This window comes from Crocodylus siamensis, chromosome 1 (assembly GCF_052110815.1).
Source record: "Crocodylus siamensis isolate JL-2025a chromosome 1, ASM5211081v1, whole genome shotgun sequence".
NCBI lineage: Eukaryota > Metazoa > Chordata > Crocodylia > Crocodylidae > Crocodylus > Crocodylus siamensis.
This window is the reverse complement of record NC_143395.1, coordinates 141,320,904-141,347,230: the sequence shown is the minus strand read 5'-3', so window position 1 is coordinate 141,347,230 and position 26,327 is coordinate 141,320,904. Positions and strand designations below refer to the sequence as shown.

At 44.8% G+C, this 26,327-nt stretch overlaps 1 protein-coding gene across 3 annotated transcripts in view; it reads left to right on the top strand.

Annotated features, from left to right (window-relative positions):
- The window catches only part of B3GALNT2 (beta-1,3-N-acetylgalactosaminyltransferase 2), a 57,053-nt gene that overhangs the window by 7,098 nt on the left and 23,628 nt on the right, over nt 1-26,327 (top strand). For all 3 annotated transcript variants that reach the window (XM_090044512.1, XM_090044521.1, XM_090044530.1), the window contains exons 2-6: nt 7,578-7,725; nt 11,315-11,415; nt 12,139-12,332; nt 19,514-19,609; nt 26,091-26,201. In XM_090044512.1, coding sequence (XP_089900638.1) covers nt 7,578-7,725; nt 11,315-11,415; nt 12,139-12,332; nt 19,514-19,609; nt 26,091-26,201 — 650 coding nt within the window. The remainder of the gene's footprint in view (nt 1-7,577; nt 7,726-11,314; nt 11,416-12,138; nt 12,333-19,513; nt 19,610-26,090; nt 26,202-26,327) is intronic.

Below are 26,327 nucleotides of genomic sequence, written 5' to 3'. Positions count from 1 at the left end.
TTGGTGCAATGCGGTGCAGCCCACGGGCCCAGAAAGGCAAGGTTTGGGGATAGGGTGCCTGTGCTGTTGCAGCCACCAGCTGCTTAGAAGTTGGACAGGCTTGCTTTAATCCTTATAGGGGGACTTGGTGCTTTGTTTCTAATCATGAGTTTAATTGATAGCACCAGTCCAGGGGCAATACCTAGTAAAGTGGGAAGTTAGTTGCCTGTTGCAGGACTGTAGTTAGTGTTCTTGCTCAACAAGAAAATACATGCACGTTACATTTTACATGGTACATCTCTAAGGTGTCATGGTTACACTTATTTTGGATACCAAATGTTCAGATAAATATATGGGCCTTCATATATTTTAGAAATTTGGTGTTTTACTGCTGCATTATTATTTCAGACAGAATATAGCACCCAATCAAACCCCCACATAAAGAAGAGTGCATGTGGCCTAGAATACTTGGACACATGCTAACTTCAAGCATTGTCTTCAAGCTGATGGACCAGTCCCCATGCTTCAGGCTCATGCTAAACACTGCCATGATGGGCTGGTGCCATAGTGTTTACAGACTACTTTGCCTATGGCAGCAGAGGGTGAGCACGAGTGCCACCTGTGCTGAAGGGAAAGAATGGGCGTAGAAACAGAAGTCAGCAATCAACCAAATGCTGCGGGTTTTAACAAGGCTTACAGAAATGTGGTAGGATTCATCCCATCCCATGCACGCTCTCCACACAGCACCTTGCAGCCACACAGCATGCCCCACCCCATGCCGGGAGCACCCACCAGCTGTGGGCAGTGGAGTGCACAGGTGGGTGGATGTGTGGCTGGGTGTGTGAGTGTGTGTGTCTCTGAGGTGTGGTGGGGTCGCACAGGGCGGGGTGGCAGCAGGGAGTTGCATGTGGCTGGATGCAGAGCACGGGGCAGTGGGTGGTGGTGCACCATCCGCCTGTCATTCCTGACCGGCACTTTGCTGCTTATAGGATAACTGTCTCTCCAGTGCTCTTTTTTTCCCTTTGCAGCTATGGTGGTTGCTACTATTCCAAATACTCATAAATCACCCTTCTTTCTAAAAGGTTTTTCTTAGTAAAGCTGTAAATTACACCTAAAGTTTTATCTACATCATGGATTGTTAGCCAGCTGTGCAAGGGCTCAAGTGTAGATGCAGTTGATCCAGTGTAAAATGGGACTTAATCTGGTACAACCTATCCTAGCTTCCAGCTGAGGAGAATTCCTCCAAAGTAATATACCTATTCTAGGGGTTTACCATGCTGTAGTTACACCCATGCATAAATCCCTAATGCAGGGAAGTACTTTGCAAAATTACAGTAAATGAAAGAGATCAGAGAGAAAAGAGCTTTCTCTGCTTTTTCAGTTTTTCTTTTGCATGCTTGTCACTGCTTTGAGAATAATGAGCTTTTTTGTATAGTCCATTAGTTCCCCCCTATTGTTTGTTAGAGCCTTCCACACAGGTAACATAGGAGAGGAAAGCATTTGAAAAATAGGGTTATGGGACTGCCAAGTCTCATAAATTGGCAGTTACTGCACCTGAAGCTACTTTTACACTTTTTTTGTTTTGACGTTTACCTGAAGCTTCTTTTTAACTTTTTTTTTTTTTTTTAAAAGTCAATTATTTTCAAGTTGATGGTGTTCCCAGCAACCTCTGTCTTGCTTACTCAGGTCTCAGGGGAATAAAAAATGTTTGATTTCATCTACTTATTTAAAAACAAGAATCAATGAGGCCCAGATTCTTGTTACTGGAATCTTTCATCCTCTTCCTCGTAATGATGTCTAGAAATCTGTAATTGGCTACCCAAGTTTGACATTTTGGTTAGAATGGTGCGTAGTCTCAGTGAGACGTATTTTACTACTTCCATGTCTTAGCCTTTGTTGCTTCTTCGTACTGAACAATACAAGTAATATTAAGATCTGCCTGTTGTGAAGGTGGTTGTAATGTGGCTGAGGCGAGCATGCTGCCTTCCAGCATGAGATCCACCCTACTATGGCCTGACACAGCTCAGCAGTGCATGTTTTTACATGCAACTCTGAATGGCAACTCCGTAACAGGCAGTGCTGCTACTTGCTTCCAGATCACCATAGTCGTTGCTATGGGTTAAGGAGGTCAGGCAAAGTGGAAGTGTTTTGTATCAAAAAGGTGCGGGACTGGAGTTGCAATGCTAAGATACGAAGGGTTTTGTTGAGCCAGCGGCTCAGGCTGCACAATGTCGAGAGTTCAGTCTCGGTGTCTAATGGCAACATAGCCTGTGTTGGAAAGATTCCCTTCTTCCTGAGTCCCATCCACTATCAACATTCACTGTGATACTTTAGGATTTATTACAGAGCTTTGCATCCTTCTTTAAAGCATTGCATAAGTGGCATGAATATTCAGTGATTGGGAAGTGCAAGTGTTTTCTCCATTTTGTGGATAGAAAAACAGAGAGAGTGAGGGAGAGGGCCTGGCTCCGGGGGACTCAAATGGCACAGCTAAGATTAGAACCAGGCGGTCTGTTTGAGTCCTGCTGTTGAGCCACTGTTACTTGCTCTTTGTGTTCACAATTTCCAGTTACTGATGATATTAAAACAGGCAGCCGTGTGAGCAAGCCAAGGTTGGAAGAACACGTTACATATGAAAGTGATGATCAGACTGCAGGCAATAACAGATACAACTTCAAATGCCATTTGGCATATATAGGGAATGATCTGGCTTCTGAGTGCATGGAAATAGTCATAAATTGCTCCAGTTAAATTTAATTCCATTGGTTAAAAATAAATAACTAAATAAATAATGCATACTTCAGAGGTCAATGTTAATTTGCTCTGATTTGCTGCCGCTGTAGAAGTTCAGATCATACATAGGCAAATCTCATGACTGGTTCATGATAGGTAAATAAGTTTTCTCTGTACCTCTAATTTTATCTCCTTTTCATAATATTGGTTTGAAGAAAAATGGTGGATCTCTGTTGCCTTAGAGCATAATAAATGCTTTTCTCCAACTTGCCAGTGGGAAGGAAAAAGTTTTGCCTGGCACACATCAGGCCTGCTTATCAGCTTGTGCAAAGTTGAACCTTTTCTTAAGAAAAAAAAAAGTCACAGACTCTTAGGACTAAGAAATAAGTCTTCTGAATATAAAGGCTGAATATATAATGCTGCTGTATTAAACCTGCCCTGCTGTATACACCACCCCTCCCCCTGGGGCATAGGCTTGAGGAGGGAAGGGGAGCCAGCTCCTGTTCCAGGCCTAGCAATGGGAGGAGCACCAGCTGGGTAGGAGTTGTGGGACATAACTTAACCTCTCATGGGCTATTAGTTGGACAGCTCTGGCTTAAGGAATTCTGCCCCATGAGAAGGCTTCATGATTTTAATTTAGGTCAGTTTTAAATTTAATTTTGGTGAACTAGTGCAAACATTTATAAGTGTTTCTGTTTTGGTTTTTGAATGGCTTATTTTGCTTTAGCTCAAGTCAGTAAAGACTTGATCTATGCTAAGCTGGTATTAGCCACTCTAAATACGTGGCTTTAATTCTTAAGCAACACATGGTTTTATACTGGTTTGAAATGGTGGAAGTCTGGGTAAGCAAGGCCTCAGGTCCTGTTCAGAGTATCAGTGTCAGTTCTCCTGTGGGATGATGACACTGCTGCTTATTGGATAGCCTGGGTGTAGACTACAGAAGCTCTCTAAAGCATACTCAAATGGAGGAAAGCCATGTAAAAGAGAGTATGTGAAAGGGAAGAATTGTAGAAGCAGAGGAACTAATTGTTTTCTAGTCTATCAGGTATGGGCCTGTTTCACAGATACCCTTTATTATGGAAAATGGATTGGCTCCAGCTATATAAGGGTCTCTGTGGACCTCCAGTAATCTGCATGAAGGAAATCCAAGTTATTTTCTGGATGTAAAATAGTCTGACTTGACCTACAGTTTTTGTCCTGTAAAACTGTTACCTACGGCAAAGTATTAATACACAGTTAAATGCAAGAAACAAATCAAATTCCTGAAGCTTCCAGAATGTCAGTGCATATTTCTTAAAAACAGCAAAGCAGCGTGAGTGGGAAACTTAGGGCTTTTTGAGGAAGAAATGACATTTTAGTCAGTGTAAAAATAAAATAGCCTCAGGGATCTCATATCACCTCCAGAGTTGCTGGATTATGTAAACTTCTCTCAATTTAACCGTATGTACTAACCTTCTGTTTATAGTATGCTACAATGGAAACTGTGCTGCCAAAAGCCATGTTTTAAACTGTTTGCAAATGTAAATTTGCTTCAGACATGTGTATCTGGTGCACCCTGACTCTAAAATGTCTTTTTTAAAGACACAGTTGGCAACAACTTAGACTTTCGGAAAATTTGTTTTCTTTCTTTTCAACTTTGACCTCATACTGACTCATGGGCGACTGGTGCTTCCTGAGTCTGGGGGGGCATCAGTGGGGCATGACCAGGGCGGGGGGTCCCCCAGTGGCCAGCTAGTGACTCGGGGGTCCTCCAGCAGCTGGTCACTGACTGCGCCAGTTGGACGGCAGCTGCGGTGGAAGTGCCAGCACTTCCGCATGTGGCACGGCGGAAGGTTCCACCGCTGGCAGTTCCTCTGACAACATCCCACTGCCAGAGCCCATTTCAGGGGGGCACGAGCACTCTCTGTGCCCCCCTACCAGGCAGAGCACTAACTCTCAGGGGGGGCATGTACCCCCATGCCCTCTATACGCGTCGCCTATGTACTGATTGTGTATGCAGTTGTGGTGATGCTCATGCTTCCCTCTGAGTTTTTAAGGAGGACCCTGATACAGTGAACAGATATTTAGAGTTTCCAAATCAAACCATTTTAAATGGAATAGACAGTATAAACTTACAGATATTTTTTTGACTCCCCAGAACTAGATCCCAGAATGACTTTGTATTATTTGCAGTGTTTGTGTTGGAGAGCTCTGGCATTTGTAGATATGTCATTTTAAACTTTTAGATTAGGGGTTGAACTAAAGAAGGCTGGAAGGAAGTGATCCCTACCGTTTTAATTCTAATATAATAAAGGGCTTAGTCTGTCTGTCTGTAATGCTCTTGGAGCACTCTGATTGGTTACTGAAACAACCAATCAGAGTGCTCCAAGAGCATTCTGGTTCAGAGGCATGGTGGAGTGCCACCATGACAGCAGGCAAGCCCTGCTCCCTGGAGGCAGTGGCAGCGCTGGGTGGAGGGGCAAGCTTCTCCCCTCCCACCCTCCCATCAGGCAGCGGCAGTGATAGTCTGTCCCAGTGGCAACACATAAGGGGTGCATGTGCACCCCCTGAGAGCACTAATGCACCCCCGACAGGCCTCACTCCCTGCTTAAGCGATGGGCAGGAGGGGCCCCTGTAAACATTGGCCAAGGTGTGGCGGCCAGTTCCGGAAGCCAGTGAGTGAGATCAGCCATGGGGGGGACCCCCCCCCCCCCCGATCACTGACTGGTTGCTGGGGGGGCACATGCCCCCCCTGAGAGAGGTGCATCAGTCGCTCATGCTCCATCCTGCCCCAGCCGCCCCCCACATCATTCCTGGGGAGCAGTTGGCTAGCTGTTAAATATAAACCCAACTCTCTTGGCTTTAGAATAACTCAAACTAAACTGTGCAGGTCCATTAGATTGGTTGATTGTGGGATCCAAGTTGTGCATCTCAGGGTGCAAAAAGACATCCGAACCCCTTATCTCACTCCAGTTGTCCAAAAATTGTTCTGCTACCCTTGCTAGTCACAGTTTATCGCATCATATTGGGAGGCCATCTGTTAATGTATTGCACGCCCTGGGAATTTCCCTGCAGAGGAATCCTTGGGCTGTGCATCTGCAAGTGAGAGCAGGGAACTTCATATAACCTCAGAAAGTGCTTAAATATTTTTCTTTACAAAAAAAAAAGCTGATGAAGTTTTGGGGTTTTTTTGTTTTGTTTTTAAAAAGGAGAGGGGAGGGCAGGAAAGAAAAAAGCCCAACTCAGTCTGTGAAGGGGAGACCAGGCTGAGCACCAAGTGAGAGCCAATAGTCACTGGAGTCTGTGCCAGGCTGGGGTCAGCGAGTGCTACCCAGCAAGTGCACTTGGACTGAAAAAAAAGCAGGCTCAAATGTCACTGTACCAGAGTAGGATGAAGCAGGCTGTCTGTCAATTGGCACTCCTTCCCCATCTCCAGCTACTACAGTCTGGGAAGTCAGGGAAAGTGAGACTCTGCCATAAAGGAGCACAGAGCTGGTGGCAGGAAGATGCAGCCTGCGGCTCACCTGTTCTTGCCCACCTTGGAGCCTGCCCAGGCTGGAGGGGACATAGGACACGCCACTGTCAGGCTGCTCATTTATTCTGTAACTCTGGTGGACATGCTGAACAAGCATGTGGCTGCCTCCAACTGCTGTGGGCAGGGCAAAGACTGGGGATCTGCTGCCCTTCTGAATACATTCAGGCAACCATTACTAGAGGCTGGGTCAGCTGCAGCCTGGGACATTGGATGCTTTCCCCTCAGTGGCTTGGCACACAAAGATGGACTCTACTTCTAAAAGCTTGGACAGGGCCATTGTCCTACAGGATCAGGCCCCTGAAACAGTAAGAGAGGCAGGGTCCTGAGACTAGGAGACAACAGCAATATCTATAAATGCTAGTGAAGCAGTTTAGCTGTGCTGATCCCACAACAAAGATGATGTCTGTTTATACCCTCAGGTTACTCTTGAGTCAGTCTTGCTTTAAAGAGAAGTCTGATTTTTAACAACCTATACATTTAAAGAAACATTGTTAGCAAATACTGAATTATGTATGCACACTTATGGTGGACCCTATTGTCACAGATCTCTGTGCACACACACGCACACAGACACACACACAAGCCCTAATCAAAGTAAAAAAATATATATATATATATAGGGGAGCTAATGCTCGACAACCTTATTTCTCTGTTTTCACAACTTTGAAAGGGCAGAGACTAGGAAGAACTCAGGCAGGAAACAAAATGCTGAGGCAAATGAAGCCAGCAATAGTGAAAAAGCCTGGACAGAGGTGCAGAGGCATCTGCTGTGTGATTGTAACCAGGCTCAGCTGGAGTGTCTTGGTTGAGCATTCTGGTTGTGAAGGCATGATAGATCGCAAGAGTCACCTAGCTCTGGTCACACAGGGAGATGATAGCTGCATGAGAGAGGTGTAGCCAGAGTCAGTTCAGATTTTGCAGATTGTGTAAGCGGCACCTTCTGTTTTGCCCAGTGTTCAGCTTGAATTTCTGGTAGCTCATCCAAAATGTGGAGCATGACTGCAGCATGCTGTCCTAGAGCAGCTTGTTCAGAAGGTAGGTAGCCACATAAATAATCAGTCAAAGGAGGGTTGTGTTTGCTTTATGGGCCTCTGATCCTCAGTTAGGTTGCCAGCTGGCTATTCCCTTAGTTCTCTAGGAATAATTTCATAGCTCTGTAAGGCTATATGGGGAAAGCTGAAAATACCTTCCAGGTGTTAGGCATAGAACGTGACACTAATTTTCTTCCAGTTTTTTTAATGCTTCAGGCATTCAGTACACTTACCTTTGATGTGCTTTTGAATTACTGCTTGCAGCTCCGACTTGTGGGATTATGTTTGTACAGTAAATCGTTGTTATTTTAAATTCCTAGGTCCGCTCCCTTTCTTTCCTCAGTGGAAGCTAAAACATTATGATGTTATTGTGGGTGTATTATCTGCTCGCCACAATCACGAGCTACGCAGTGTTATAAGGAACACTTGGTTCAAGCACTTGAAGCTACGCCCAGCACTGAGCCAACGGTAATCTCTGATATTTTACATTACTTAGGCTGTGTGAGAATCTATTAGCCAAACAAATAAACATTACTTAACCTCTGCTATGAAAAGACAAGCCTTGCCTTAAGCTGATGAGCATCCTCTCTGATGGATGACAGGCTGTTTTCATTCATGATACCTCTTTAAAACCATAAAAATGTTATGCAAATGTGGGGCTGAAATGGATTTTTGATGGGAATTAACATTTTTAGTTATTTGTGTGTAAGAGTATTTTCTGATATTAAGAAATACTGACACTTCAGCTTAATGGAAGGATTCAAAGCTGATCTTACTTCACAGCATAGCAGTTATCATGCCTACAACTCTAGGTCATGTGCTTCCTTTTTGGTAGCAAGCTAACAGTATGCCTACATCAATGATTCTGAGCCAGGGTACCTTGATCAAGGGTGCTTGAGGGTGCCACACAATGTCAGCACAGTTAGGTGTGCAATCATGGCTCACAACCCATTTACAGGCTCGGCAGTGCTATGCTTGCTAGCACCACATCTGAACAAGACTTGGGTGTCATGATAGACAGCAAAATGAACATGAGCCACTAATGTGATGCTGTAGCTGGCAGAGCTAATCAAACACTGGCATGCCTCTACCAAGGCATCTTGAGCAAGGCTAAGGATGTCATCTTCCCGCTCTACTCAGCCGTGGTGAGACTGCAGCTGGAGTACTGTGTCCGGTTCTGGGCAGTGCACTTCAGGAAGGATGTGGAGAAGCTCAGGAGAGTCCAAAGGAGGGCCATGTGCATGGTTGGAGGCCTGGAGACCAGGTCATATGAAGAGAGGCTGAAGGCCTTGGGACTGTTCAGCCTGGAGAAGAGAAGACTGGGTGGCAGCCTACAAGTACATCAGAGGCATACATCAGGGCCTGGGGGAGCATCTATTCACCAAGGCCGCCCAGGGGAGGACAAGAAATAATGGGCAAAAGCTGATTGATGATCACTTCAGGCTAGACTTAAGGGAAAACTTTACAAGTCGAGTCCCAAGGATTTTGAACAGGCTCACCACAGAGGTGATACAGTCACCCACCCTGGCAATCTTCAGAAAGCGTCTTGACTCCCGTCTTGCTGAGGTCATCCAGTCCCAGCAGTCTTTCCTGCTCAAGTGCAGAGGGGCTGAACTTGATGATCTGTACAGACATATACCTTTGTTTTACGTAATGCAGCCACATGCCTACAGTGGCTCAGGCCAGAAGCCCAGTGGGCACTAGAGCATGGCTCTCTGGCACATAACCAGCAGGGGCTGTGTGTTCACTTCCTCTTCCTGCTGCCTCCAAGGTCTCTGGGATATGCAGACCAAAATTACAGCAGCAGGACTCTGCAGGGTTGCTCATCACTTCCTCTTCCTGCTTCCAGCTGTCTCTGGGATTTGTAGTCCACAGTTACAGCCACCAGTAAATTTGAGCAAGAAAAGGGGTGTTTAACCCCGCCTCTCTGGCCCCAGGCCCCAGCCAGGGTTTACCTGGGGTGAGGAGGCAGTCCCCCCTCCCCCTTCTCTCTTCCTGCAAACCGAGCTGCATCCCCAGCTGGGCTTGCCCCCCACCCCTTGTCAGCCAGCCCTCACTGCTCCAGTTAGGGAGCAAAGCGCAAAGGCCAGACTTGCTCTCTGGAACAGGTAGCACAGCCCAGCCCAGGGCTGCAAAGCATGCTAGGATGCTGGGGGACTGTGGTTTAAAAACCAGGAAGGCGTCTGGGACAGAAGTTTCATAAACTGGTTTGACCCAAATCAGTTCAATCTGATTCTATATTCATCCAGGTTTATCGTAAACCAGTTTCAGCCATTTTGAAACAGGTTTATATGCACTGAACTTCTGTTCTGTTACAGGTTTAAATCACTTACACCAGTTTATATGTAATTTCTGCCTTAGCCAGAGAGTCATGGTTTTGGTTCATTGTAGGTATGCATAAATTCAATTACTTTCCTCACACAATGTGTCATTCCGTTTAGCACACAATACTTGAAGGCAGTCTGGGTCACCTGAATTTCCTTTCTCTTTTGCTGCTGAACTCTCAATCTTAAAATCTCATTAAATTGGATTTATTTTTTCTGTGTTGAATTGCTTGGTTATGAAAATTGGAATGTCTAAGTTGGAATGGATGGCCTGATCGTTGCAGAACTTGTAGTTATGTCCTATGATTAAATAAAATGAGGAACAAAACAGCCACTTACAGGAAATCCCTTTGTTCTATGTGATACAATAATTTTAAGCTTTATTTTAAAACTATCTGTAAAACCACATACAATTCTGTTAAAGAAACAGCTCTTGGCTCTATTGTGCTTAACAATGTTGCTTTGCATTTGAGATTTGTAAATCTAACTCTCTAGAATAGAAAGGAATAAACTGATGGAACAGAACAGGGTGATGTCTAAGAGCTTGAACATGCAACAAATTTGTAGACAAGAAGTGAATAATTAAAGCATTATGCTGGTGTAGTTACTTATGCCTTGAATTCAGGGTAAAATTACCCCACGAGAAATCTGTCCTCTTCCAGGTGGGGTAGCCATTTGTTGTAGACTAGGGGTGTTTCACCCCTGACTCATGGGCCTGGTCTGGCCTGCAGAGCAATGCCATGTAGCCTGCAAGGCTTCCCTTAGTTCCAAAAATTTGGTAGAGTAGTGGCAACATTAATTGCTGGTCCCCTGCTCCCAAATTTTCAGACCATGGGGAACCTCTGCAGGCCACATACCATGAGCCCTGTGGAGTAGATTGGTTGGGGTAGCTCAGTGCTGGCCTGATCCAGGTGTGTGGGGCCAGCACAGCATAGGGCCCTGATCCGGGGTGAGGTCAATACAGTGTGGGGCTTGATCTGGCCATGGGGGGCCCAATCCCATGCAGTGACCCTGTGTGGGTTTTTACTTGGGGACCATCCCTGCACCATTCACCTGGCCTGTGGGGCCAAAAGATTGAACACCATTATTCTAGGAAAATAGGCTATTATATGCTCCCCTACCACTTAGGGTCAAAGTGCTATAATAGCACCTATTGGAAGCAAGCTATTCCTTAGAGCAAAGGGTCTCAACCTTATTAGACTCAAGGTAGCATCTTAAGTCTTAACAAGGACATTTTTGACTACAGAAAAATAATAGAGCAATTCATTGGTTACCGAGAACTCAGATAGACCACACCAAGTCAGAGTGCTTTTGACACTATGGGTTCCTGTTTGAAATGTCTGGATTTATCTTATGAATCATATTTGCACATCGAAGAGTGCTAACATTGTGTGGCACCCTGGTTGAGAACCACTGTCCTAGACAGCTGCTAGTCTGTCTGCTTGGGATCCTGGTAAAGTTTACATCTGTGTATATAACTGATGGAAATTGCACTGATACATATGTCTCATGTGTCCAGGCCCTCGGTGAATTATGTTTTTTTGGATTCAGTAAGTTCAGTTATAAGTGACACTTATTCTTCTGTCAAATGCCAAATTGACAAATTTCCATTAAAAGGATTATTTTAAAGGACTCAGAAACCCTAAACTGTGGAAGAATGGGTCTCTGTATTGAAATCGTCTTACTGAAGATAAAAATAAATAACTGGTGCTAATGGAAGCCAATTGTTTTAGTGTCCTTGTGAAGTTTATAATAGGTGCACATGGCTGTGATGTGCCTGTAGAAGACAGAGAAGATCCTTATTCCTGCAAACTTCTGAATATTAGTAACCCAGGTATGGAGGTTCTTCTTTTAAAATATTATATCAAATAGACTCCTCTTTATTGGGACACCCTGACAGCTTAGTGGTGGTCACAGTAATGGGCCAAAATCTTGCAAATGCTCTCTATTAGTTATGGAGTTTACTGTCTAGATATATCATATGTATATATCAATGGGGGAGACTTACCAATGCACAAAAGGAAGACTGTTGACTTTTAGAGTATGTCTGTGTGCCACAATGTTGTGCCATGCAAAAACACCTGAATTTGCTCTGATACCAGAAGCTGTGTAGTCACTTCAGTTTCTCAGCAAGACATATAAGCCTTGGCAGAACATTGGGCTAATGCAGCTATGCTGCTTCTGGTATTTGAACTAGCTCATTTGGAGCAACCTGGCACTGTATTGTGCCATTCAGACACAATCTTAGTCTTCCAAGCATAAGGAGATTCCCAAAGAAAAAGCATTCCCAGTACAGTGAAGCACAGTGTTAATACCTAATGTGTTTCTTCTCCTCTGTCCAAGCAGTGACTTACAGTCACTGGTAACCAGCTGACTATTAAGCAACTTACAAGCTTCTCTTTATGGCAGTCAGTCATCTTTCCTTTGGAGTTTGATTACATTTGTGCATATGCCAGCCAGGCCAGTTAATCAGCTATTCCATGCCTTGTCTATAATAAGTTAAAAAATGATGAAATCTGCTCTCACTGATTGTGTCCTTTTTTTTTTTTATATATAGTTTTGAATCAAGAAATTGAAGCATTTAGTCTGCCTGAGGATACTACCTCTTTGCTGTCTGAAGACAGAATTGTTAGCATCAATTTCAGAGTCCTTTACCCGATTGTAATTACCAGTCTGGGGGTATTCTATGAAGCTGATGGTGCAGGATTCCAGAGGAATATCACTGTCAAACTGTACCAGGCAGAACAGGAGGTACAGTATTATAAATATCTTACTAAAATATATCAAAGTGTACTTTCTGTTATGGATGGAGTACCTGCAGAATATTACACATATGGTAATGACCTAATAAATTCATGATTTCACATCTTGTATGCTAATAAAAGCATTTCCTTTTTCATTGCACTCTTGCAACTGTCAACTGAGTAATTGAACATTTTTCATGTTTCCCATTTTTTATCTGGTGCGTGTGAAAACCTGTGGAATTTACATACTAGTCCAGTGATTCCCAAACTCTGACAGATTGCACACCACCAATTTAAAATGATACAATCTTAAGTATCACCAGCAAATTTTTCCTCATATAAAGTAATTATAATAAATCTGTTAACGCAGCACTGACAGGTTGTCTGTGTACCATTGGCAGTACATGTACCACAGATTGGGAACTGCTGGCCCACTATCAAATTTTCTCTATAACAGACATTTTTAGGTATGTGATGTGTGAGTTAATAGAAATGCTTATTAATTTAAATATTTTCTGTAATTCCAAAATAAACTATTTATTTTTTAATCTTTAACTTAAGAACATTGAAAAATATTATATGTATTTAAACAAGCATACATAGAACACTTCTTTACTATCTAAGGCTGCTTGCAGATGTTAAAAACAAAAAAAACCCCAAACCTTTGCTTTACCAGAAGAAGCAGAGTCTGTATAGACCGGATACTTCAGTGGGACTTTTTGGCATTTTAGCTAAAGATAAGTCAGTCAGCTATCAGATAAAGGTGCCACGAAAGCCCCACAAAAGCGTGTGATCTATACAGATGTTGGGTGAGCCAGGTCTAACTAATGCAATACCTCTTTGGGCATGGGAGCGTGCTGAATTTAAAGTAGAGCGCCATTTTGGTTTTGGTTTTTTAATGTCTACAAGCAGTATAAGATTATGGAAACACAGTAAAACTATTGATTCATGTTTCATATATTTTTCCAGCTTCTGTCAGGGCATCTGAAAGCTATTGTTCATTTTATTAGTTAGTACATAGCCAACAAAATAAACTTTATTTAATTTTCCAGATGTGTTACAGACTCACACTTTAGGTTGGTAATATAAAGTGTCGCTGCTGGGACGCGACTAGCTGTTCTCGGGCCGCTCTTCCCCGTGGGGTTGGTGTTATCCCTTGTCGGCATTCCTGCCGCTGCCCGAGCGAGTGTTCTCTGCCCAACTCCTTGACCCCATTCCCGCCTGCCACGACTTGATGTTATCAGTGTTAGGGGTCAGTTGTGCATGCCTGTGGCCCAGGGTTCCCCGGCGGTCACACTCAGGGCTCCACCACTCTTGCACCCCGGTCTCACACCTCCTTATGGTGCTGTCAAGCCGTTAGTTGTCTTGCTCTAGGATTATTACTGAAAAAGGGGCCAACTTCCCTTCTGCAACCAAGACTATACCTGCTACCGGTCTAATGCCCCCTGGTCTCCCCTAGAACTCAGGGAATTAGGTGAGCCTTTTTCGTGTTTTGTGTTATGCTTAACACAAACTGGGCGTACCGCCTCTTTAATTGCCCCCCCCACCTTACAGAAGCCCCGTCTGTTTCATGCCTAGGCGTTCAGTTCTAGCCCCACTCCCCGGCACCTCCTGGTCCAGCAGTGACGTGTCCTATGGGGGCACTTCTCTCTGGGGCTTCCCCGTAGGCTGTCTGCCTCTGTCTGCTGTTGTCAGGGATATCCTCTGCAGTACTACAGAGACGATCCCAGGTCTCCCTGCCGGTTGCCTCTGCGGTGATGCTTCCGCGGCGTCCCTGCCTCCTCTTTTCCTCGTCCGGGGTGCTTCTCCCCTCGTGCTCCGCTGTTCTTGCTGGTCTCATTTTTATTCGAGCCAGCCGGTACTCTGTGCTTGCGTCACCAGCTGGCCGCAGCTGTATAAACGAGCGGCTGACGAGCCGTGCGGGTTTTGCCTCGTGGTCTGCCTTCCCCGGCTCAGGAGTTGCCGGTAAGTATCTTTGCGTCCCGGGACATAACCCCCCCTGCCAGTTGCCTTGTGGCGGTTTTTCAGGGTACCGGTTGGTGGCACTAGTGCCTTGCTGTATGACGGGATGTTGTGGGCTGTCAACCTTCGGCTCTGGGTCTTCACCACACCTAGACAAGAAGTCAGCCGTTACGTTATCCTTTCCTGGTCTGTACTGGACTTGGAACTTGAAAGGTTGTAATGCTAGCGCCCAGCGCATGATCCGCGCATTGTCCGTTTTGGTGGAACTAAGCCACTTTAAGGGTGCATGGTCGGTGATAAGGGTGAACTCCCGGCCTAGTAGATAATACCGAAAGTGTTCCACCGCCCACCGGATAGCCAGGCATTCCCTCTCTATTGTTGCATACCTGGTCTCAGCGGGCAACAGTTTTCGGCTCGCGTACGCTACCAGTCGGTCTATGTTGTCATCGCATTGTGTTAGAATGGCCCCAATGGCGGTGTTGGAGGCATTGGTCTGCAATGTGAAAGGTTTGTTAAAATCTGGTGAATGTATAATAACATCATCGCAGAGGGCCTTTTTCAAGGCTTGGAAGCTTTGGAGCATTGTTCTCGTCCAGAGTATATCTTTCCAAGGCTGCCCCTTCAAAGCTTCTGACAAAGGTGTGGTTATTTCAGCGAATTGTGGCACGAACCTACGGTAATAATTTACTAGGCCTAAGAAGGACCTTAGTTGTTTAAGTGTGCGTGGGGCCTGGAAGGTCCATATAGCCTGGACCTTATCTTCCAGGGGTCAAATGGTCCCCTGGCCCACCCGGAAACCCAGGTATTTGGTAGAAGTGTGGGCGATAGCGCATTTACACGGGGTCGCCGTTAGGCCCTCCTGCCGCAACTCAGTTAATACGGCCCTTAGAGCGCGTAAGTGTTGACTCCAAGACCGGCTAAAAATAACAATGTCGTTGATGTATGCGGCCGCATACTCCGCATGCGGTGCTAGGAGATGGCCCATTAGCCGCTGGAAAGTTGTGGCTGCTCCATGCAGCCCGAAAGGCATTCGCACAAATTCGTATAAACCCCATGGGGTCCTGAAAGCGGTCTTAGGTTGGTCACAGGGCCGCGCCGGTATCTGCCAGTATCCCCTTGCCAGGTCTAGCGTTGTTATAAATTGGGCTGCTCTGATTCATTCTACTAGCTCCATTACCCGAGGCATGGGGGAAGGCATCGAATGTAGCAACTGAGTTCAATTTACGATAATCGATACACAATCGTAGTGTTCCATCGGGCTTTTGCACAGGTACGAGGGCACTTTGCCAGGGGCTTCGAGAGGGCTTGATGACGCCGAGGGCTTGCATTTTTTCTACTTTTGTTTTCACTTCGGATGTTAGGTGATGCAGCAGAGGCCACCATCAGTCCCTAACTATGGTTCCCGGAGGTGTCAGGATTGGGTGAAACACATTCTTTACCTTCCCCGGGTTTTCTGAAAAGACCTCCTGGAATTCCCTGAGGAGCTCCCATACTTCTTTCTTTTGGGCCGGTGTGAGCTCGGTGCCTATATGAAGCTCTTTCATCGACTCAGGAGTTTCCTTTTGCTTGTCAGGTTCTTATAACCTCAAGTTCTTGGCCAACTTGGTCATGAAAGCTGCCCAGCCCTCAGGCTGGAGCCACTCCCACAATAGGTTGACATGATATATTTACCTGGGTCTTAGATGGCCCAGATGGTGGACTTTATAACCAACTGGGCCAACTCTCTGTGTAATTTCGAAGGGGCCTTGCCACTGGGTCAGGAGTTTGCTAGGTGAGGTGGGCAACAGGACCAGTACCTCTTGTCCAGGTTGAAATTCACGCTCCTTAGCGTGGGCGTGGTATCTTTCCTTCTGATGTTGTTGGCCCTGTCGTAAATTACCTGCGGCCAATTCTCGCGCATTCTGGACCCGTCATTGGAATGCCTGCTGATATCTTGAGGGATTGTTGATAACTGTCGGGCCTTGTTCCCATCCCTCACGAAGAATCTGCAGGAGTCCTTGCGGCTGATGGCCCAATACCAATTCAAATGGGGAGTATCCTTATGGCTCGGAAGGGGCATCTCTCAGCACCAATAAGGCTAGCAGTAGCATCAGGTCCCACCACCGTGGGACCTCTTGTATACACCTCCTCAGCACCCTCTTCAGCGTTCCATTCAGCCGTTCTACCAACCTGTTGGTTTGGGGGTGGTAAATGGACGTCCGCAGCTGCCTGATTTGCACGGTCTGGCAGACTCCCCGTAGAACTCCAGACATGAAGTTCCGGCCCTGGTCCGTAAGTATCTCGTGGGGAATCCCCATGTGAGAGATCCATTTCACTAACTCTTCTGCTATTTTTGGAGCCGTTACTGTTCTCAGGGGTATGGCATCAGGGTATCTTGTGGCGTAGTCAATAAACACCAAAATGTACTGATACCCATTGCTACTGCGTGGTAGTGGCCCTACTATGTCCGTCGTGACTCTTGAAAAAGGCAAGTCAATTATCGGCCTCAGGGGGGCGCGAGGTGGTCGGTCTTCTCTGGCCTTTTGGCAGACAGGGCATTGCGCGCACCGGTGGGCTATGTCCTCACCTATTTTAGGCCAAAAGAACCACCTCGATATTTTCTCTAACGTGCCTCCCCAAGTGGCCTCCAGCTGGACTGGCATGGGCCAATACCCACGCAGCTCTCCGGAAACATTCCAGCACCACTAGTTGCCTCTTCTCTTCCTCTCCAGCCCTACCCAACAATACCCTATAGAGGAGGTTGCTCCTTACCTCGAAATAGCTGGCTGGACCTGCCCCAGATGTTTGTCGTGAGGATCCGTCCATGGCTTGATCCCAGGGTCCTCGCAATCCCGGGTCTTCTTCTTGGGCCTGCCTAAACTGCTGGCCACTGGCAAGGTCACGCAGATCGACAAAAGGCTCTTCCGTCTCATCCACAGGGTTGTTCCCCTCTCTGGCGTCGCCAAGCCAGCCTTCCCAGGTTCTCAGGGATCTCCGGGTGGTCTCCACATCCCGCACCCTGTCCATGACGTCATATAGAGGGGCCCAGTCTCGGCCCAACAGCATGTCGCAGGCCAGACGTGGGGCTAAGCCCACTAATAAGTCTCCCTGGTATTCCATAACCTGAAGATCAAGCCACGCTCGACGCATAGCTTGGGACTCCCCATGGAGATACGCAATGTTCACCGGCTCAGCCCAGCGGTTCCGATGTTCCTTCACCAGACTGGCTTTTACCATCGATTGGGCACACCCGGAGTCTAACACAGCCTTTACCGGGCGGCCCTCAATCCAAGCCTTTACTACTGGGAGCTGCCACACCAGGCCCTCACCTCCAACCCCATAACTGCAATCCATCGGCTCGCCTTGGGCGGGCTCCCTTCCTAGTTCTATTCCTCCCCTCGGAGAACTACGTGGCCGCCACCTTTCTGCAGCCCTTTCTGGACACTTTTGTGCGAAATGCCCCCCTTGTCCTCAGTGATAGCAGACCATGTCTCCGCCTTGATTCTTGAGGCCGGTTTTCCGCCGCTCGGCTTCCCTGGCAGCTGGCGCCGGAGGTGTGGTCCCACGCCTGTCGCGTGGGTAGCATGCCTCCGCAGCTGTGAAGACCTCAGCTAGTTTTAATGCTTCATCACAAGAGGCAGGTGAGTGCTGACGGACCAGTCTCTGGGTCCTTTCCTCCAAGTCAATTAAAAACTGTTCTAATATAACCGTATCGACTATCATGGCAACCGTACATGAAAGCAAACTAACCCATTTCCCAAAGAGATCTCGTAACTGTTGCAGGAGGAGTCTCGGCCGTCTCTCTTCTGCCCCTTTCTTGGCCCTAAAAAGCCGTCGATAATGTTCTGGACTGATTTCTAATCAGTAGAGAATGGCTGCCTTGACAGGGAGGGTTGTATGTTTTTCACATCCATCACCTTGTCCAGTTGGTTCCAAGTATTCATCATGAAAATTTTCATCTAACAAAGGACTTCACAATGCATTTCCAGTGAATAGGTTTATTTTAACCAAATTTTAGTGATGGTTGTGTGTTAATATTAGGCATGCAATGGACATGACTAAACTTTATGTAGCCTTTCTATTATAGTGTGCCTTTCCTATGAGGAGCATGTATGAACTCTTGTTACACCTTATGATATAAAAAGGAGTATGCAATGAATGATGCTGGAAATGAAAGAGCCCTTTTCTGACAGCATATTGGTTAGATGTTTAAGTTTCACCGTGCTACACTTGAGTTATGCTGATATCGGGAGTGGCCTTGTGTTGATGCATCTGTGTGCAGTTTGATGTGTCCGGTTCTTCAGGCAGTGAGAAGCTGGTCATGCAATGATGGGATGGTACAGATCTCTGGGGACAGGGAACACACCATGTTTTTCATGGCAACCTAGTGTCATAGATAATTCCATAAACCTGGTTCTGTTATGTTCCTGGGCAAGGTTGCTCCAGCTAAAATTCATATGGTTAGTTGTATGCGTTTGAGATGAGGAATAGGGAGCTGGGAGCAAAAAGGGGTAAGAAAGATGATAGGGATACCTTCATAACATCACCTCATCCTGTGGGGACTGAAAAGAAGTTGGTGAACAGAGAGAGGGAGGCAATAAAATCACATATCCTGAGGGACAGTCTAGACATATAAGGTTCTTTGGGTAAATGTGATATCTTCTATTAAACTGGAAAAATTGTTCTTTACAAGCTTTTGGGCACACACCCTTCTTCAGGCATAGGAAGAGTCCAACTCGAGATGAATTAGCTTTACAGCTAAAGTAAAATGGGAGCTAATGAAATACTACAGGAGAGAATGCCTTGTTTAGGGGGGTGGGCATGAACAATGGTGTCTTGATTTCAAAGTCTCCAGGTATTATTTGAAAGGTGTTCATTGGTTCAGGTCCTAGTAACTAACTGTCCTTCATTACCAACTGGTAAGAATTAGTAGGCTGAGAAAAGGTGCATCATGTAGATCAAGAATGAGAAGCTGGAGGTATGGAACAAGGTAGCTGATACTGCTGTTGTTTCCTCTTTCTGGGTTATTGCCTCATGACCATTCACTAGCAGGCTTATGGGCTATTTGTAAGCAAAAAACATCCAATATAATTGTTTAAAACAGTACTAAAAGTTGCTTTAAGAGGCGTTTTGTTTCCACTGTCAGCTGGTTGGGATAATGTAAGTTTTCGTAGTTTTTGCAGCTCTTGAATATAAGATTTTAAGCTTCTTACATATTTTTTTCTTTCTTTTTCTTTTTGCATACAGGAAGCTCTCTTCAGTGCTCGCTTTAGTCCTCCTAGCTGTGGAGTGCAAGTGAACAGAGTGTGGTACAAACCAGTAGAGCAGTTTATTTTGCCAGAGGTATGTGCAGTATTTAAACCACTCCGAGTAGCTATAAGTCAGCATGGGACATTGATTTGTAAGACTGGTATTTCCCTTCTTATTCTATTTATATTTCTCAACAATCAGTATGTAGTGAGTAGTGATACCAACATGCCAACGTTAGCCATTCTAGGTGCTAACACTTGGCACCTCTTTGCAGCTGGTGCTCTAACAATGTTCATTTGCTCTTTTCTGTCTTATGCAGTCCTCTAAAATAATTTTTCAGTGGTTTGTTAGTAGCATTTCAGTGAGAATTGTCTCCAAACCTTGGCCTGTTGATATACCTCAGGCTTTTAAGCAAGTGTTTCCCATAAAATGGGGCATGCCCCCTTTTTTTTTTTTTTAGAGATGAGTGCGGAAGACTTCCAGAGGCACAGACAGATCTCTCAGTTTTCCAGTCCCCTGCTTTCATGGTGGGGGTAGGGAGAGTCAAGTTTTAGTTATGACTGCAAAATGTGTAGTGGGTATAAGTGAGGCAGAGGCATCTGTCCAAGGTTGCAGAGATCTGGAAGCAGTAGCTCTGAAATATAGACTTATTGTTTCAACAGATACTAACTCAAATCCTGATGATACTTTAAATTTCTGTGTCAGCTATTTCACTGCTCATTGGAAAATGTGGAAAATAAAGGAGGAATCATATTAAAGTGTGTATGTGCATGCATATGTACTCATGAAAACCTACGTAGGGGTGCATAAAGGATGTGTATGCCTTTTGCAACACATCTGCTAAGGTCAGGGGGAATAATGATCTGTGTAATTTTCCTGAAGTGGGAGCACAGCTTTCAAAAATTTGGGAAATCCTGCTGGCAGGGGAGGCATGGGGTTTTTAAAGTTGTTGCTGATCCTGAGCATTTTTCTTTAAGCTGTAACACTTGGATCCAAAGTTTTGTTATCCCATTAACGATGTCTTGAGTTTAGGTTGTTTTGTAAGGATATGTTTGTAGCAGAAGGAAGTTGTTAAATAAAGCAAAAGAGAGGATAGGCAGACAAAGAAAATAGAATGGGCATTACTACAGTGAGGCTACTATCTTACAGTCACTGCTCACGTTGCACACCAACTTTAAACAGGAGCACTGGCTCAGGAAAGCTGCCAGCTGTCGGGAGTATGTACTGTGTTCTAATCTTATAAATATTTTAGATGTTAAGTGGGTTTTCATTCCTTTATATGCTGCTTCTTACTATTGTCAGACCAGTGTTGTGATACATACACTACATCAGTGCTTCCCTAACTTTTCCTCATCACGGCCCCATTTCCTCTGCATGGCCCCTCACTTCCAACCCACAGCTCCCCCACCCCTGTGACCCCATCTGCTGATGTTACAACCCCATTTCGGGTCACGACCCACAATTTAGGAACCGCTGCACTACATCATATAGAAACCATATTTCTTACTCTGGATCAGGATGGTATTAGGTCATGGGAGAAACAGTAAAATGGTTTCAATGAAAGGGAAGAAAACTGAGACAAGTATGAATCTGGGGCCAGTTTAAACCCTGACTTCATTCCAATGGCTTCACAAGATTGAGTACACTGGGTGCCAGTTCCCTGTAAGAGGAGGAAGCACTTGATCGGTTGTTTTATCTCCTTAAAAAAATTTGTTTAATATTCCACCAGAGTAGTGTGTTGGCAGCATAGCTTGTCAAGTAAGCAAATATCTTGCAGTATTTTCTATGTGATTTACTGGTGCTTAAATTTCTTCAGGGGAAGGAAATGTAAATTATTGTGATGTGCAGAATATGCTGTATTTTTATTTTAGAATGCTGTTTGGCCAACAGTTTAGTGATAGGGGATTGGTTTCTGCAGGGCTCTGATGTTATTAATGTAAATCTTTGAAGACTTTTTCAAGATACCAAAATCCAAGACCATTATAATATATTTCCTCTTAGCATCTCTAAATATTAATGCATCTCCACACTTGGATATAAATTATTGCATTCTTATTAAAAAGAAAGATCTGAAGAATTTCTCTTTTCTAAACAAAATAACACCAACTCCTTTTTGCTATGGGGCCTGCTCTGTTGTTCTTCCTGTCCCACATGTGTTGTAAGTCTACATGGTGATGTGATGTTAGGGGCCTAAAGTTGAGATTCAGACAGTGCTGAGAAGGAAGATGTTTAAATCAGCCAGTAGGAGAGAAGGGTATGTCTCTACCTTGGATTTAGGCACCTATGAGAAATTGGGATTCACAGCCCCAAACTCCTGCCAGCCCGGAGGTGCCTGAGTGACTCGCTCTTTTCTTTAACCACAGGAGGGGGAGGAGGTGATGGTGGTAGTTTCCATCTTATATACAATACCCAGGGGGCACTTATTTAGTAAATGGGAGACCAGGGTTTTAGGTGCTCCTTAGCCTGAGGGAATGGAAAGCTCATCTCCCATCTCCCGTGAGTGCCCTAACCACCAGGCAGCAGGTTAGTCGGAGCGGGGTACTGTGTCCAGGATCTGAATTATGGGGAAGCTCGGGGGAGAAGGGGGGCGTTGAGCCCTCCCATAAGAGACAAGAGCCCTCCTGCAAGATTTGAAAAACATAACCTGGGGGGGTCTCTGATTTTATTAGGGCGTTGTGATGAACAGCCCAATTGTTTTTGCAGAGCTCCCCAAGAGGCAAAGTGTAATTCAAACCCTGACTGTGTCCATCTCTCCTGTTGAAGCTGGGACAAAGAAATGCAGGATTGATAGAGGAGAGAGAACAGCCCCAGGACGAGGGAGGGAGCCCTGGCTTCCGGTCTGTTCTCAAGACTCCTCGTGCATATTATCCAACAACCCTTTAATGCAACATACAAGAGAAGGGCCCAGTATCCAGGGCTCCCCTTTCCTGGGGGAATCCCCTCATTGCAGAGCTCCAGGGAGATGGTCCTCCATGCTGGGATCTCGCATTCCTTTCCACAGCTTCACAGGATGGAGACCGTCCCCGCTCCAGCCTTTCTACCAGCCTCCCAGACAGGGCATCTGTCTGGGAGGTGAGAGATGTGGTTTGTGCCCCTTCCGGCTATGGAAGGCATTGAGCTCAGGTCTGACTTCCTGGCAGCTGCTTTAACTTGTATTGTGTAAAAGGGGGCTCCTGCTCGGCTAGGTGTGTTTTTTTGAACGAAAGCAGCCGGATGCTGTACTTCATGCTGCACTCAGTGCTCTCTGCCTGGTAAGCACACTCTGAATCTAGGAAGATGAAGACCCTCAGGGAACTTAGGCATGGGGACCCACAGTTTGCAAACAGACGTAGGTAGGACTTAGGCACCTGGGCACTCGGCTTGACTGACCTGGCACCAGTTGTGGGTTCTCTCAGCAGCACAGTTTTAGGTACCTGGTGAAAACTTTAGTGCCTCTGGCCTCTCAGTTGCTTGAGAGATGAGGGTGGCTTTTGGGGGATGGACAGAAGTGCCTGATTTTTTTCTCTTGGATGCAACTGTAGGTGTGTACGTTCCATTTTGGATTTGGCTCATTGTTCTCTGTGGCATTTAGGATATTGGAGCAGGCAGCCTCATCTGGAAGAGATTCACAGCACACATTTCAATATGCAGTCACGTTGAGGTGGATAGATTAGTAGTGGAGTGTTTAATTGCTATAAGCTGGGTACAAGGCTACAAATATTTCCTACTCTTCCCCCCAGGAAGAAAGAATCTCACCCGTCTTTCAGCTAAGGTGCTACTTCCCCCCTCCCCCCCCATCATCCTAAGAGGGATGGAGGGAAATAAAACATCAGTGCAAGCATCTGGCAGGCCAGGTTGTCCAAGGCAGAGTCAATCACACAGATATTAGTGGAAGGACCAGGAGAGCACAGCCAGCAAACACCGGGGCTAAGGGACTCTTATGGACAAGTTTTAAAGAAGCATTTGTTTTGACACAGAGCTCCAGACCACTCATGTAGAAGTAGGACTCTGTGCCTTATGTACCCTCTGTTACTAATGAGAAGTAAAACAACAAAAGACACAGCACTGTTTTACATTAGGAAAGGTGTTTGACAAGGCTGCATTCTGTCAATACACCTGTTCAGTCTTCATTGTGAATGCCAGGGCTCTCCAGTTGCTAGAAGGGTGGAATTTAAATAAGGAGAAAATAGATTATGTGGTCTCAGGTGTGCTGCTAATGATCTCCTTTCAGCATTTCTAGGCCTGAAGTTTCCATTAGGAGCTTAGAAACAGAGTAGCTAAAGGCTAAAGCCATTAGTAAATTTGCTTACAAATCTCTCACCTTATAAAGCAATAATATTTTGCACCATCAAAATACCTTGCCTTCAACGATCTTGAATACTAATTGATTTAGCCTTTCAACATGTTTTTGAAGTAGACCTGGAAAGTGTTATCCTATTCCCTTTTATGCAGGAGGAAAAGGAGTCTCAAGCCTGCAAAAAATGTGAAAATAGGAAAAAGCAGCTACTAAAATACCTTGTAAATACATCACCAAGGGAAGAAGAGATGCTATCTGATTTTTCACAGTGGAGGATGTTGGGAAGTCATGCCATTAATTATTTACAAAAAGGCTTAGTAATGAGCCATTTGTCTTTTCAGTTAAGAAGTAAAGGCAAGCAGAGTGAAGGTATTAAGCATAAAAGTTGGCTTTGTCAGAGGACTAACTGGGTCTGTTCCTGAGTGAATCTAGGATTTTGAAAAGGTGGGTGTAGGTGGTGTGTGGTACATCATCATCACATATAACACAACACAGTTTTCTCCAGTTAAAAATAAACTAGAGAATTTACTATGCTATTCCATCTAAGATCAAAGCAAAAACTAATGCAATTTTGTTGGAAAGTATATTAATTCGCTATATCATATTTTGTGAATAAAAAACAAAAGTTAGTGTTTTAGCTAGAGATAAAAACAGCCTGCAGAGCTGTGAAATAGGAGCTAGGTTTCCAGGAGCAGCTAACAGACATCAGTCAGCATTGCAGAAGAAAGCCTAGCGTGATTAGTGAAATATCAAGACCATTAAAAAGGAGAGCGGGTCATTAACACCTGTGGAATGAAGAGTTTAGAAGGAATCAGGTAGATTATAATGATCCATTAAATCAATTGACTCCCTCACTGCTGCCTGAATAGAAATGCTGCTGCCACTGCCAGAAAGTTGGTTTTAAACTTTGAGTGGTGCAGAAATCAAAGGCAGTGGGGAGCAACCCCACCACTGCACCACCCCCACCCCCCGGATCTGGCTCTGTGTTCATTATTACTAAATTGAAATTAAAAACCAAGAGATGAGGGACTTCTGCAGTGTGTATCCATGACTGAATATTGAGCATGCCACAGTGATGAAAAATGGCCAGTTGGTGGATGATATTGAGAAGTCTGATGAAGCTGCAGGAAGCTGAACTGTTTTGGAACTCAGTCAATGAAGAGAGTCTATGGAGAAAAGGACAGTGCAAAGCAGGAACTGAAGAGCGGCATACAGGCAGGCTGGCAAACCATTCTGATCATTGATGAGTTGTCAGCAATCATGGATAGTTGTAAATAATGAGAAAGGTTTGCTTGTGTGCACACAACAGCCACCTGCCTTTGTGGTCACTGTACCAACATTTTCAGTTTCAGGTTGGGAGGCATTGATCTAAACCTCGACCACATCTCGCTGAAAAGAAAATCATTTAATGTTTGTGAAACTTTTGATGGATCTATTGTATGTTTTTTTCTGGTGAGGACAGGCTTACTTTAAAAATGAGAACTTAAAATTCAATTTTAATTTAATAATTATAATTTAAATTCTCCTTCATCCCTTTTTGCCTCTTTCTCACCATCTGAGAGGTTTCATCAGTAAATTATTGTAGCATTTACATATCTATAGGTATCCATATATGCAGTATTCCGTGGATCAGTGAAGAAGCTAATTGAAATGGGTTTTTTTTTCATAATTTTTAAAAAACCCTCTTAAGATCATATATGCCAAGAGATAGCTTTAAAGTGACAATTAAAAGCCTGAGGGTGGGTTGTGGGAAAGGAAGAGAGTGAAGAAAATCCTTATATCTTTTACTTGCCTGCCAAGATGGGCCTGGGTCCTGTGATGGTCCTGCAATAACTGTGCCAGGGCAGCAAAGGCAGTTCTATTTCTTTGTCTGAGTTCACTGATTTTCAGATTTCTTTTAATGTATTCTGTAATGTACGTTTTTATAGTTAATTAAAAAAACTTTCAGGTTACTTCTTTTTTAAATACAGTTCAGTTTTTTAAACATCTGGAAAACAAACTTTCTTTGTAGGTTTCTATTAAATTTTAATATGGCTCCTAACGTGGAGAAATATGATGTTTGGCTAAAAAGCTTAACTGTTTTGTATGCTTCATCCTTTTATTTCTGATTTGTTTTGTTGCCATCAAGGCTAAGAAAGATACCTTTGCTGTGTTACAAAACCAACATGTATATCAAGCTGGATCTCTCAAAATTAGAAATATTTTGTTTTGCCCTTAAAGGTTTGTGTGTGACTATGAGATGCATGTAAGCATATGTTTGTCCTGGTAATGGTAAACTGCCATATGCTTTTTTCACAGAGTTTTGAAGGCACTATTGTATGGGAAAGCCAAGACTTGCAGGGCCTTGTTTCTAGAAACCTTCACAAAGTGATGGTGAATGACGGAGGGGGTGTGCTCAGAGTCACTGCGGTGCGTCAGTCTCACTTTCCTATCCTTCCTGCATTTTTCTATAAACTTCAGTATATGAGATAATTTACGTTTGACTTCCTTAATTGGTTTAAATTTAAACTTGTACTACCAGCAGATCACTTGGGC